We start from the raw sequence: 14,786 nt of genomic DNA, 5'->3' as shown, positions 1-14,786 counted from the left end.
AAAGTAACCTGAATGACATTTTCTCACGAGCCTGGTTTAAAAATGAAATTAAAAATTAATGGACGATAAATTTGGAAAAATAAATACTTCGCATTGAATAATGAGTTAAAATATTTTTTGAAATATCATGGAGTGAAAATAAATGCTCTTTATGTTTATATTTAGGAACTAGACATAAAACTAATGAGAAATATGATGAATATTGATTGCTACAAATATTTAATTCTGATTCATTTTGCACATGAATGTGTTTTTACAAAAATATTTTTTTTTATAAAACATTGTTGGATTTATTTTTGAAAATTTAATCCTGCATTGGCTTGCACTCACACCTCCCATGCTTTAATTGGCTGAAACAAAAGATATGTGAAATTTTGCAATGTTTGTATATTTGATCACGTAGTCGGTGTTCCTTCTCTGTCACTCTTTCAACTTCTGTATATATCGATGCTCTTCTAAATAGTGATATAACTAAAAAGATACTTGGAGTATAGATTTTAAATCGATATAAATAGGACGTTTAAATGAACATTTAATAATAAAAATAGAACTATGTTTAGAATAAAAAAATATTTTCAGAAAAGCATCGATTATTACAAAATACTTATGTAGTTGTGATTGTGTTGAATTGATGTTGTGGCTTTAGTCGTCTGATGGACTAAACGTACTAGTATAGCGTATGTTTGCTATTGAAATATATTCTGTATTTCTAAGATGGTAAAGAGTGATTTTCAATAAAGTCAGTTTAAAGTTATCTAGCTAGAAGGACCAATTTTAAAATCATGAAAAACATAAATTCGTAGCTGATAAAGCAATTGAGCATTTATCCATTGCACGAACGTTATAAATAGTAATTATTGAACATTGTCCCAAAAATCTTTGACTTTTAGCTAATTAACTACTCAAACAACTGACCCAACTTAGAACAATAATATATTGACAACCCATCTAGTTACCAAGTAACACTGTAGCACCAGTTACATTTAAAAACCATCTGACGTGAAAATACAGCCATTTTTAATCTGGTCGCTACACCAATTGAGCGTAGCCCAACCAGTAACATTTAGTCTCTCCTTGACAACCAAAACCTTGGCGCTGTCTATATTTAAGGGTTGTGTGTGTTGTCAAAATAATAAATGTACTGGTGGATTTCAGGCTACAGTCATAATCCGTATAACGGTGTAATTTGCAACGATATCATTTTAGCGACCGGTGTCTTCTCGTCAAAGGAACTATGGAAGCTATCTAAAGGTATATTTTTTGTTAATCAAACAATTTAAACATGGAATCGGATTTATGTTACCCAGAAATTATAGTCGTGGATTAACAAATTGGACCGTAATAAATGTGTTCCGCGAAAACCTTTAATACTTAGTAACCACGTGGATGGCTGGAACGTAAGGCATGTTTCGTTAAAAACATTAAAGTTGTGTAACAACAGTTCATAAATTTGATTCCATGTTCAGTTGGTGTTAGAAACGGCTTTTTACAAAGGGCATTTTTTATACGAGCGCGACAAAGTGATTCCTCTGTACCTGGTGGTGAGCGGAGTGGGGTGTAGATAGTGCCGACTGACGAGACATGATTACCTCTCGTCAGTCGACGCAATTATGCCGGCTTGTGTTAACGATATATATACGTGGCCCACTATTGCGGAGTTTAACATCTTGTGTACGGTGGTTGCTATGCAATACAAAATATATCCTACTACTAGCAATGATAATCAAAAACTATAGATTTGCCATTAGCAAGCATTTATAAAATTATCCCAATATTGACGAGTGTACACTACGTAAATTTTCAATACTGGTTTTATTACCTACACCATTCATGTCAATGTACTGACATGTAAATGAGATCCAAAATTTTTTGGAAATAATTGATTACATGCAGATATTTCATCTAAAATCAATTTAAAATAAGTTATTAGATTTACCACAAGACTCGTAGTTAAAGTAAAAGCAATAAGAGTTGCTATAATATACCGAAAAGTAACAGTAACTGATTATCAATGAACGAAATTGTCCTTCAAAAAGCCATATTACCGCCAAAAATCACTATAAATTAATTGTAGACATGTCTATGTACGACTTTATAATTATAACCTATCTTTAAGATATAGATAGCCACGCACACTTGTGTATTGTACCTATAAGTGAAAGGAAAGCAAGCTGTCAGTTTTATACGTCATTTTGCATTGATATGCAATCGAGATCCATGATGGACGTGTAATCACGTTTCTGTGATATGCATCTATATTGCATTGTTCCTGACAACGTAGTCTCGCCGGCTAAGTTTTGGACGCCTATTTACGTTTCAATTTAATAAGGGGTTCATTTTGACGAGCAGATTTTTTTATTTAAAAATTGTAGTTGTGTTTATTCCTATTTTTGTAACTCTTGTAAGTTTACCTTTTGGAGGTAATATATAGCATATCATACACAAAGTAATACCATATTTAACTTCATTAATAATTTTGTCTAAACATTTTATCAGCTATGACTGTCCTTGATTCCAGCATCAATACTCCAAGAGACGGGATCTGAATCGCCGAGCGGCTCTGGAGGCGGCATTAAGGTGGAGACCGGATATTATGGGTACAACAGTCCAGCCCCGCCTGCCTTCGAACCGCCAGCGGAGAGAGCCACGCCATCCGCCATGCTGGTTGGGCAGTGTTTCAGTGAGTTTGTCGGTTTAGTTGCTGTAGCCTTATATCAATCAACAACATATCTTATGGTGTTTGTTTTAAGGTTTAAATATACCTTCCCCCTTTTTTATTGCAATTGAATGAAAGAGTATGCCGGGTGGCAAATGATATCATCGCACAGAAATAGTAGCAACAACACACAGACTTTTAAATTACAAAGTACCCTCACTTCCCTCGTCACCCTGATACCTTAGTAGATTAAGTCTCATAATGCCTATTAATTTCGTCTACGCTGTCCTTCAAACCGAAAGACAAGATAATATTGGTGCTTGGCAGTAGAAATAGATATTACGGTGGTACTTACTGACTGCCCTCCGCATAGGAGAGATCTACTCCTCGTGCATACTTTTTACTCTTTATAAGTAACTTTGCCGCCATTTTCCTTGCCCTCCACTCTTATAATACAAGATTATATCTATCGTCACGTACAAACAACTTAATACAAAGGAAACATAAGAATAGCCGGTGACACACCATGATTAATTACAATCCGATCCCGAACTATATTTAGCGTGTTTGGTGCGCGTGCGCAGAATTCTCCCTACTAATGTATGCGTCGCCGATGTCTGTTTATGATAAGCGGCATTACGTATTCGATTTACATAGTAGTTCGGTTCGTGGTGTGTAGATGTCGCTACGTGTCGGGCTTCTGAGAACTCAATGGTAATGTTGCTGTAGTTATGACGCATTAAAGGTAAATTGAGTTTTGTTTGTATTCTCTACGTATTTAAAAAATGTGACTTTGTACGAGGCATGTAAGCAAAATGCTCCTTAAGATCGTGTTTTCTTTAATAATAACTTCTACGACTAAAATATTATAATATTAAACATATTTCTTGCTATTTTAAGCTTTGCCGTATAGGTTTGGGTCCATAAACTAAGTAGTGAACGCAAATATTTTCACTATTGATCCCTTCAGGGTGCACACGAGTTACAGATGAATTAAACACTTAATTATAGTCTAGACGACGTAATGATGCAACCTTATTGAGATCAATTTAGTAATAACGCCAGTTTTTTAACGTCAATGATTCCGGATTCCCGGAAACATCACACAGGCGGCCTGACATACTACAAACGTGTGCATCTTTTTAATCCTTTAAAGTGAATTTTAACATGATAATGATGGCCATACTCGTGCGCAGGCATCCCGCACACGTCGGCCGGTCTGAGCGCGGCGCAGTCGCCGCTGGTGCCTTCCAACACGATATTCTACCAACACGCACCACCGCCCACGGACACGCATCCTACAAGTAAGTGTGGTTTGAATGAAAAGAAGAGTGTGAAAGAAGAGTGTGATATTAGTATGCTAAACCACCAACAACAGTCTATGGGTATTTTAGTTGAAGTCAGTGTAATTGGTAATTCTGATTTATCTCAAGGTGATGTGTGCGGTGCCATGTTGCTGTTTATAATTAACACAGAAATAGAAAATTTTTAAATCAATATTAAATAATACTTACACTTATTAGAAATTACATTCAAATCACGTGTTTTTAATAGATTATTTTTATCCATTATAATGCCTCAAACAGATTGTTTTCTAGACGCTAAATTCTGCTTAGTTCAATAAACAATAGCAACGTCTACAACATTTAAATTCCTTTACATAACAGTGCTTAGACTTCGAGGCAATGCTAATTTCCCTTCTCTAAATTCCAGCGTCAGAAGCCCTCACCCAGCACTCTGGGAAGTATGAAGGACCGCCGCAGGACTCGCTGGGTGACTTCGTGACATTTGTGTGCCAGGAGCCGACCGATGTCCAGCAGTTACAGGTGAGTGAACTAGAGGTGAGTTTAAATGTTTATATATTATATCATTCATGTTTCATTACTTTTGATAGGAATATGAAGTGTTTTAGATATTACGTTAGTAAATAAATGAAAGTTATGGATTTCGTTTCTGATAAAATTCGACTAAATTAAATATTCATTGCGATGAGGCTAGAGAGCAACTATGATGTGAGTAATAAATTATAACATCTAATGTTCACAAACGACTAATTTTGCACTTCCTTACGTATTATAAAACAAAGTCCCCCTCCGCCTCTGAACCCGATAAACTCAAACACTACCGAACGGATTACCCTGTTTGGGATACTTTGGACCCAGGCAAAAATGCTAAAGCTAGTAGAATTATAATATTTTTAAGTAGGTCGGAGGATTAAATAACAGATGGCGCTGTTATTATTAAACATAAGGCTGGTTTAAGCCGACAATGAGTCATCTAAATTATCTACATACATTTTAGACATGCGTTTAAAAACATGCACGTAAACATATTTTATGATAGGCTTATTTGGATAACGTGTTCGAGACGAAAATATGTGTTCCAACTAGGGTTCTATATTGTTGGAAACCGCGTCCTCGTTGTGGTTTCTTTGTGTTACGTAATTTCGTACATTCAATGAGATATCCTAAGTCTACTGATCTGTTTGAACTATAAATCTATACAATAACAATAATTTCTACTTAGTTATTTATGTGAGTAGGAAAATAGTATTTATATTAATATATTTTTCTTGTCGCGTATTTCAAATATAATTCGTAATACATATTACATAAAATTTATTATTAATTGAAATGTTTCCTGAACTCACTTTTATACTTTGTCTCGTTGTTTCCAGGTGCATAGTTTGTCTCGGAGCCCGAAGCCGGCGTATTTCAGCAGTTCGATGTTGCCGCCGCCGCCCCTGCCGCCGATGGCACGTCCTGTAGCCATCATAAGGTCTACAGGTAACTAACGCAGATTATATTTTCGGTACTTCATGTTACTTCTAATTAATATTATACATATGTTAGATTGTGAAAATATTTGAATGTTTGTTAGAAGTAAACAGAAACAGGTTAACTGATTTGGATGAAATTTTGCACATTGCTAGGCTTTTTGCGGTATTTCATAAATGCGAGAGTTTGTAAAAATGTATGGATGTTTGTAAGAATAACTGCTGAACGGGTTTGCATGAATATTATTACATATAAACTTCATCCAGGATTTACATTTACGTTACTATTAACCTAGAAAAGTTTAAAATGCGATTTACTTCCTGAAAAGTTAATTAATGCCCGGAGGGTTTCGAGAAATACGCAACGTCATACGTCAACTCTACTCAAGATAAAGTTGGAATTATAATACAGTATTATTGTGCACAGCGAGTGAGTTGGTGGGGTCCGGTTCGCCGTCGTCGCCGGCGCCGCGCTCGCCGCCCGCGTCGCCGCGCCGCCGCTCGCCGCATTCCTACCGGACCGACTGCCATCCGCCCATCTCGCACTTCAACCATTTCCATGCGCAGCCGCAGCAGGTAATCTAAATTCATGCCGGTTTTAGATCGTTATTTTATTGGTAGTATGGATATATCGTTATAGGTAACAAAACTCGTCTATCATGACAAGTTCTATGTTTACCAAGATATTATAATGAATAGAGACTTAAAGACATTTTAAAATGAATTTTTAAAGTCTGTGGATGCTGAATGTTAATGAACTACATAGAAAATAAATTTGATGAAGAATCTATAAAAAAATAACGCTAAATGATTGTTTCACGTACCTTTATAGTTAGAAAGCGAAGATTTCTTAACGAGCTATTCGTTTATTTAAATCCATTTTTTTTTCTATTTAATCGTTTCAATAAACAAATTGGTTACTCCCCAGGTGTACAGCTACGGTTCGCTAGGTGGCGTGGGTCTGAGCGGCAGCGTGTCCGGGGTGGGCGCAGGCGGCGGCGCGGTGATGGCGGGCGGAGGGGGAGTGTCGCCTCCCGGCGGGCTCGGGCTGTACGCGCCGAGAGCGTCTACTAGAGCGCCACCTAGGTATGTCTTATAACCAGTAATTAATAATATCAGCCCTGTATTATATACTGTCCCACTGTTGGGCACGGGCCTCCTCTACTATTGAGAGGGATTAGGCCTTAGTCAACCATGCTGGCCTATTGCGGGTTGGTAGACTTCACACACCTTCGAAAATTCCTAATAGAGCATTTCTCAGGTATGCAGGTTTCCTCACGATGTTTTCCTTCACTGTTAATGTAAGCGATAATTCATTCCTATAACCAATGTTATTGTAAAAGTATGATTAAAAAGAACAGCTTTCGTGGCGAAGGGTGAAATATTCCAAAAGGTAGGAAAAAAAGCTTTAGTTAACATATTGCAGCTAATTTAATAAAAAACAAACTAAGACAAATGTAAAGGGAAGCAGGTAGAAATCGGGATGTATAGATGCTTCGCCAGTGATAGCTTTGGTAGTCACAAAACTTGTTCAATGGTCGTGAATTCCATAGATTTTTATTTTAAACTAGAATGATCTAGTATTAGTGGAGATAGTGCCTTAATGAGCAATGAAGATAAAGACAAACCAGGTAGTTCCCGAATATTAATACCAGTATTGCCTATAAAATAGTGTTGACTTACGAGAGATGATCACCCTTGTCAGTCGACAGAATTATGCCGGCCTCTTTAAAACCAGATATACAAAGACTAATCCTGGAATGCGACATACTTACGACGTCCATTATTCTGCTAATATTCATCCAATGAATATACCTAAATAACGGTATCTTGTTTAGAGCTTGTTAAAAAAAACCTTAAAAGAGTTTCTCTATCTCAGTTTCACATACAACACTATAAAACTATATTAACATAACTTCGATTATCTCGAAATAAGGTTTCCCTGACATACCGCTTTTGCGCTTAGCACGGCAGTATAGCGGGATTAAAACTCTTGTACGGTGGATATGTACCACGGATTAATAATCCTGTCACAGCAACTTATGCTAATTTCCTCACCAACTGATCAAGATCCATAATTCTCCAGATGGAACGCGCCCTTCCCAACATTAGAAGAGGAGTTCAACATAATGACGGCGCCGCCGGGGCCGGACCACGTCGTGCTGCTGGACGATGGTGAGTACTCCACCTGCAGCCGGGAGTGTTGTTGGACGTAGATACAAGAACGGATCAGAGCTGTAAGTGATGGTCTGGTAGGGTTTTACAGTGGAGAGGGTAGCTTAAAATTTAACTGTCTGTGAAAGGGAAGTGTGAAATTTTAGAGTGTTGTTTGGTTGGTGTGGGTATTTGTATAGTGTTAAGAAAGAATTAGTTGTGAAATGTGATGGCCAAAGCAACAATAGTCATATATGTTACAGCTGGGTAGTTAGAAAAAAGTATAGATAGATGCGATCAATGTTTCCTATATTCCTACTGATTTATTAATCTATTTACAATTAAGGAGTAGCTAACTATTAAAACAGTATTTTCTACATGTTGTAAGACGTGCTTTAATGTGTTATTGTATTCATTCAAATCTTATGCCGGCTACGTACGTAAGAATAAGTGGCTTTGGCAGATCGGGACCGCATTCTCGCTCGCCATCGATGAGTATTCATACACTTATTCGTTCGTGTATATTGTGTTCGTTCATTTGGTGTGTATCCGGCATTGGACTCAAGTTTCATACTAAATCAGCTTTTGTAGATTTTAAATTGACTTATAAGAGATGCTTAACCCCCCAGATGGAATTATACAAAACTATTTCTCCAGTGAAGTCAGCTTTGTATCTGTTTCAGAACGGTTTTTCCAATCAAATGTGATCACGTCTGAGGCGACGGCGATGGATACGACGGGCTCCGGCGTCGGCCAGGCAGTGGGGGTCGAAGGCGAGGACATCTCCCCCGACAAACCGGCGCCGGATCTGCGCTCGCCGTGATCCTCGCCGCTTGCCCCGTCTGACGCGCCGGGCGGGCCGAGCGTACACGACGGCCCGTCATGCGTGCCGGACGGCCGGCAGGAAGGGCCGGGCCTGCAGGACGGTCAGGGCCTGCAGGACGTGCCGCGCTGGACGCCCGCGCCGCTGCCTCACTGGCGGCCGGTCTCCCATCGGACGGTCTGATCCGATCTCGCCTCGGGGACTAGTGTAAATACAAGTTGTAGTTGAAATTTAGATTTTACAATTTTTAATCTGTATCGATCGTCCGTGGCTTCGGGATGGTTGTTAGGGAAGTGTTATTGGCTTTTTATATTAGTACTTGCATATAAAACTCTTTTTTACGTTTGTATAGAAATTAAGTTGATAAGTTTAGAAAAGGAAATTTGCTTTTTAAAAAATGGGTGGTAATGTATTGAAAATATGGCCTTGAATTATATGCATTACTAAATTTGAATAGATAACCGATTGTAAACAGCGCCATCGCTATTTGAAGAAGTGTAAGCAGACGCGGACGATCTGTATGGTCTTCATTGTATTGTTAAGGCGATAACAAAATATAATACTCCAACGATAATTATGTAAAAAAAAATAAAGCTACGAAAAATAAAAAACAACAATATATTCTAATATTTTTATAGAATATAAAACGAGTATGATATGATCAAGCCTTCCAATAATTTAGTAAAATAAAAATGTTATTAAAATGCAGCTTATAAAATTCATTTGCCAAGCTGTGAGACAGTTAGAAATGCGTATTATGAAAATAATGCTTCCAATACTAGCGTCAGAAAAAAATTTATTGACGAAAGTGTGATATTATAAGTTGTTTTTTGTTTCGTTGTTGTGTGTTTTGTATTGAACAAAAAAAATTAATAGACATAAGAGTCGGTTAGTTAAAAAATATTTTTTTTGTCTAATTTATTGAACGAATATTTAAGAAAGACGAGCCTTGCTTAAGAGACTAGTTTAGTTTATATTAGTAGCTAACAATAGTCTGGTTATTGTACCGCGATTCGGTATTTCAGATACCATTATACACGTGAGGTGTAAGCCTCGATCTCAAGTCGTGGAGTTAATGAGATCCCGCGTCGGATACAATAGCGATTCGTTAGTTCGACTCCGGTCGAGGGACATTTTATAGGTGCCTTTGAAAAAAAAGTAAAATTACATTTATAGGATTTGTAAATTGTAGTGTTCTTTTAATTAATCCATCCGCTCATAAACGAGGACAATTCATTAATGTAAGTACATGTGTTTTGTAACTGACGAATCTCCTATATTTGGGATTTTTTTACATCGCAAATTGGTATTGTATATTTAAAATTGACATCTGTTCGGTTTTGTAGGTTTTTATCAATTACAAAATACATTTTCACTATTATTCTAATTAGTGGCAGAGTGAATAAAAATGACGTTTCTGTAGAAGGGGTTATATGATACCAGAAACTCTTTGTTTTATTGGACAGCGATACGCTGAAGAATTAAACTCATATCTCTGAGAAAACAGTTACTCTGATCGATATTGTGCGTACCATATTATAGTTACCAACAGAAGCAGAATAATTGGACTTCAACAACTCTTTCTTTAGAAGCGTTACCTTTATATCTCTGAACGTAGTTTCCATACACAAACACGATTATTTTCGCAATCACCGTGGCCATACGAGAAAAGCTAGTCATTAGAGTAACATTGTAAATTATATTAATAAAAAAAATATTTACTATTATAACTGCCCCTTGAAGTTAGTAGGGGGTTGAAACTAAAATTGTGGCCAAATTACAAATAATAAAATCCAAATATATATACACAATTAGATTTAGAGTTACATAAGGTCTTGGTGGTTAGGTTAGCCGACACGAGCAAATGTGACTATAGAGCTAGCAGTGACGCATCTGTCTGAGCGTGCAATCTTCCAAATTTAAACCTAAGATCGTCATCTAACGGTTGATAATTCTGACAGCTATCTTTAGATCGATCTCAAAAATCAATCCAATTGATATTACTTGAGCGTTGCGATCATATTTTACTCTGATTGGTTAATTATTGCGATCGATTCGAATATACTAAACGCCATAGTTCATTAATTATTTAGATTGCTAATCTGCACATCAATTTTGATATTTTTGCTTTTATTTCATCAATTGTCTAAAGCTTGGAAGATTGTATGTTTATATTGATAAACTACAATACCGTAATACTGAAAATTAAAACACATTCAAGGGAGGAGTTATTGGTTCTGTCACAACGCCTTTTTAATTTTGTCGAATAATCATGCTTCAAACGCGCCTGTTACTGTTTATTCGTCCCTTTCAGTTATAAAGAATTTTCTATAAATCGTAGACTAGTTTGTTAGGAAACATAGCAATAATTGCGAGCAATAAATACTATAAAAATATATTATAACGACAAAGTTAGCTTTAGGGAAGCTAGATATCTGTACTGATCGTAGTATCACCTATACATGCAGTATATTTTTTCTATAGAAACAAAATGGCTCGACAGACTGGGTTCTATGTATAAATTCGATTTAATAAATATTTAGTCAAAGCAGTTTGGTACAATTTAGCAATCTCACAAAACAAAACTATATTAGACTTTATAAACAGCTGTAATAGATTACCTAGGCAGAAATGCGGGAATTAGTCAATTGCTAGCTATAGACATTAGGAGATTATAATGAAATACAGTTTAGAAATAATAATAGTGAAGTCATGTAAGGCTTGGTTAAATTCAAAAGGAACGTAACAGTTTTGTGACTCTGAAAGGGAATACCTAGGGCGATGTGGCAATGAAGTGACGAATTCTTAGCTCATTGGTGCCGAAAATATAGACTGTGATTCAATTGTTCATTCGGAACGTGTCTTATATTAAAATAGTTGTTTTGTATGATTGGCAATACGCACTGTGACGTGCTTAACGATTCAAACTGTGCGAGTCGACGTGTTGTATGCAATGCATTTGTTGTTAATGATAATGTTACCGAAGGTCAATTGGAAGCCGTGAGAAGTTATGATTTGACAGTAGTCATTAGCTTATTTAATTTCACATGTGACGACACAAAATTTTTATACATTATTTATAGTTCTGCGAAGGAATTTGAAGTTACCGTATAAATTCGATTAGCTTTGATAGGAATTTATGTATCACATAGTTTCGTTGTTTAGCACCATTGTGACGATATGGAGTTAATGAAAGCCTAAACAATATGTGCCTTAGATACAACAATATTGTATGATATATATGATGCGTTCTTTACAACGTGCTAACTAGAAGTAAATGATAAACATTATTTTGAATGGCTGGACTTTGAATGATCTATGTACGTTAGTTATAATTTCTGCAGCGGCTTGGATCTCCTAAGATTTCTTACCCGACACTGTTCGTTCTAAATTGTGCGATGTACTATTAGGCCCAATGTATTAACACGAGTGTTCCTTCATAGCACTATCTCTCTTCATTGTTTTGTCAAAATTAACCTGGACGGCAGTCTGGGTGTTGTTTTTAAATCCAATACCTTGTAACCCTCATGTAATTAATTACTGTTAAGTAACGCTTGACGCGTAGTTATTGCTGGGATATAAGTACTTAATATATAATTTTAGTGATTACCTACATTGTACCCATTTAAGTATGTGCATACTTTACTGGAACGTATCTTAATCAACGCAACTTTAGGCACGCTTTATGTTCAAATCTTTATAGTAATTTGATTCTCGCATGGCTTTTTGATGATATCACTTCTATTTCTACTTCACTATACGCAGAGAATATAATTTCATTTGTTTTCAGTGTAATGTAACGTAATCAATCCGTCTCGTTATTAAGTTTTCATTTTGTGAATTTTCAGATTGTAATAACATACGTAAATAGTTAAATGTAAGTATAAATAACCAATAGTTTAAACCCTAGTTATGAATTGTCTTAGTTCGTCATGTGCAATTACGATTGATTTTTTAGCGAATTTATTAATTATTATTTTAGATTATAATTTTTGTCCACGACCACATTTTATGTAAATATGTTCCGCTATTTATAATTGTATTATTAACAGTAGACGTTGAGAGTTTACGTGTTGTTTTATCGAGTCTTTACCGCTTTCATATTTTCTTATGATAGATTTTTACAATTTTTCTGAAACAGTTATTTTTTAATAGTTAACCGTGATGCGAATGGCCTGTTCATACAGACACCAACGTACTTCCAATACGGAATGGGTCGTTCCCTCACGCACAATAAACTAAAGATAGACTTGTAAAAATGTTATAACATGTATTTTTAACCTATACATAGTAAGTATATTTATAGAATTTTAGTCGTTTAATTATTTCGAACGACTTGTTATAAAAGAAAATTGGTGCTTAAGCTTAACAAAATATGTAACGACGTGGGTCGTGTGTGTATTGTCATGGAAGTCGAGCATTATGACATAGCATGCGTTGTTATGCGAGCATCACATACTGGATTGTCTATTTGAACTAATTATGTCTGACAGCGCCGATTGTCGATGGAAACGTGCTTATTCTAACCTAAAAATAGTTTTAAAGATACATAGAGGAAAATCAACTCTAATCATTACATAATAAGTATTATTTGATATATTAGCTAAATCAAATAAATTGAAAGTAGTGTTCGAAATACAAAATATTTTATTTTTAAAATAACCGCCATAGTTGTAGGAAATTAAAACTTCCCGGACACAAATAACAGATGGCGCTATAACGATTTTCTTGAAAGTGTTCAACCAACAAATAAGCAATTCATTGTGTGCATGCTAGCAGTTGTAATAATGTAGGTAAACTTTGCTCAATATCGATGAAAACTGAAAGTGTTACAGTTGATGCAATACAAACAAACAAACACACAGTTGTGTTTTATTTTATATCTAACATCCTAAAACATGAAACAATGAAATACGGACTATAAATGGAATCAAGTCAAGAGCATGCAAAGTATCTGTTTTCTGCTGACTCATTTAATATGCAGGGGTGATGCTATGTACTACAGACTTTAAGTATATATTGTTTAGTCTAAAACCAACAAAAAAATGAAGTAGTATCATGAAGATAATATTATATTGATGCCGAAAAAAGAACATAATTGGCGACCACACATTCCGTACGGAATGTGGATTACCTGATGGTAAGAGACCGCGCAGACGCTGTTAAATTGTTGCCGAGAGACACTTCTATTGTGAAAATGACAGTTGGTGAAGTTTCCGATCAAATACTGGGCAAGAATATAAAAGTTTTTTTTTTCACAGCCTTAAATAAATATTAATAGTTTTGATCATCGAATCCAGGACCCAGGCGTTTTCACAGGCTAAGTATACTAAGTTATGATGCCATAAAACTAACTATATCGACTGATTATGGAGTAGAGCGTCACCCTATTCACATCTAAGTAAATATAATGAATAAATTCAGTTTCCTTCTTTTCATCTACCAAATATTTACTTACCTCATATAAAAACTAAAATAGAAAGATTGATTAAAATCCGTTAAAAATAAGTTATAAGCATTTGAATTATAGTAGGCGCATAAAAAAATACAATACACGCACGTGACGTCATCGGGAATTACGATGCGTGGGAAAGAATGAGAAAGAGCCTATGCTCTATACGCGGCCACTGCTGCACATTGCAATATTTGAAATATCAATTATTGCCCCATTTCTTTAACAATATTAATGCAATTTTCACATAAAGGCTAATTTTTCGTATTATGTGCTGTTATATTTAGCATAATGGACAAAAACATAGTAAAGTACGCTATTACAAGAATTTACTGTTTTTCTAGATGTAAATATACACAATATACTCACTACTCTCTATCTAAATAAATAATACTGATATATCTATTTGTGCTGTGAAGCTTAAACACACCATAGTATTCGAGTTTGAAGTTAATTTTACCCAACAGAATTATTGGACGTTATGATACTTAAGATGTTTGTCTTACTTATAAACTTGTTTTAGCGTGAAGAGGTGGTTAAGAATTGCTTAAATAGCTCTCATAAACAGCACGGGTTCCTAGTTTAAACGTTATTAAAAGGCAACATGGCGGATTTTGACTTACAGCTGATCGAGTAAATTTGTGTTTCAACTAAGCATAACTTTGTGATTATTTTATAAGTAAGATTGAATGTCTCAGGGAAACAAGCGCCATATAACATGCAAAGGTTTATATTCTTCTTGGTTCTAGGTGTTACGTTATCGAGGTTTTATTTATCTTATAATACAATTGAAATATAAAGTTATGTGTGAATTATCACTTGCTTTAACGGTGAAGGAAAACATGAGGAAACATGCATACCTGAGCAGTTCTGTATAAGTATTTAGAGGGTATGTAAAGTCTGCCTCGCATTAGGCTAGTATGAT

General features: G+C 35.6%; 1 protein-coding gene across 10 annotated transcripts in view; it reads left to right on the top strand.

Moving 5' to 3' along the window:
- Nucleotides 1-13,271, top strand: part of LOC115442964 (nuclear factor 1 B-type) — a 77,434-nt gene extending 64,163 nt beyond the window's left edge. For 5 of the 10 annotated variants that reach the window (XM_037439493.1, XM_037439488.1, XM_037439477.1 and 2 more), the window contains 9 exons: nt 1,156-1,251; nt 2,519-2,680; nt 3,853-3,960; nt 4,370-4,497; nt 5,334-5,442; nt 5,860-6,008; nt 6,361-6,518; nt 7,519-7,607; nt 8,270-13,271. In XM_037439493.1, the coding sequence (XP_037295390.1) occupies nt 1,156-1,251; nt 2,519-2,680; nt 3,853-3,960; nt 4,370-4,497; nt 5,334-5,442; nt 5,860-6,008; nt 6,361-6,518; nt 7,519-7,607; nt 8,270-8,409 (1,139 nt within the window). In that variant the 3' untranslated portion in view covers nt 8,410-13,271. Of the gene's footprint in view, nt 1-1,155; nt 1,252-2,518; nt 2,681-3,852; nt 3,961-4,369; nt 4,498-5,333; nt 5,443-5,859; nt 6,009-6,360; nt 6,519-7,518; nt 7,670-8,269 lie in introns of all 10 variants that reach the window. The other 5 variants (XM_037439495.1, XM_037439487.1, XM_037439483.1 and 2 more) reach the window with 3 other exon arrangements.
- The last annotated feature ends 1,515 nt before the right edge of the window (nt 13,272-14,786 follow it).

Source organism: Manduca sexta, chromosome 3 (assembly GCF_014839805.1).
Source record: "Manduca sexta isolate Smith_Timp_Sample1 chromosome 3, JHU_Msex_v1.0, whole genome shotgun sequence".
Lineage (NCBI taxonomy): Eukaryota > Metazoa > Arthropoda > Insecta > Lepidoptera > Sphingidae > Manduca > Manduca sexta.
Note: the sequence above shows the minus strand (reverse complement) of the source record. Positions and strands in the feature narration are given on the sequence as shown.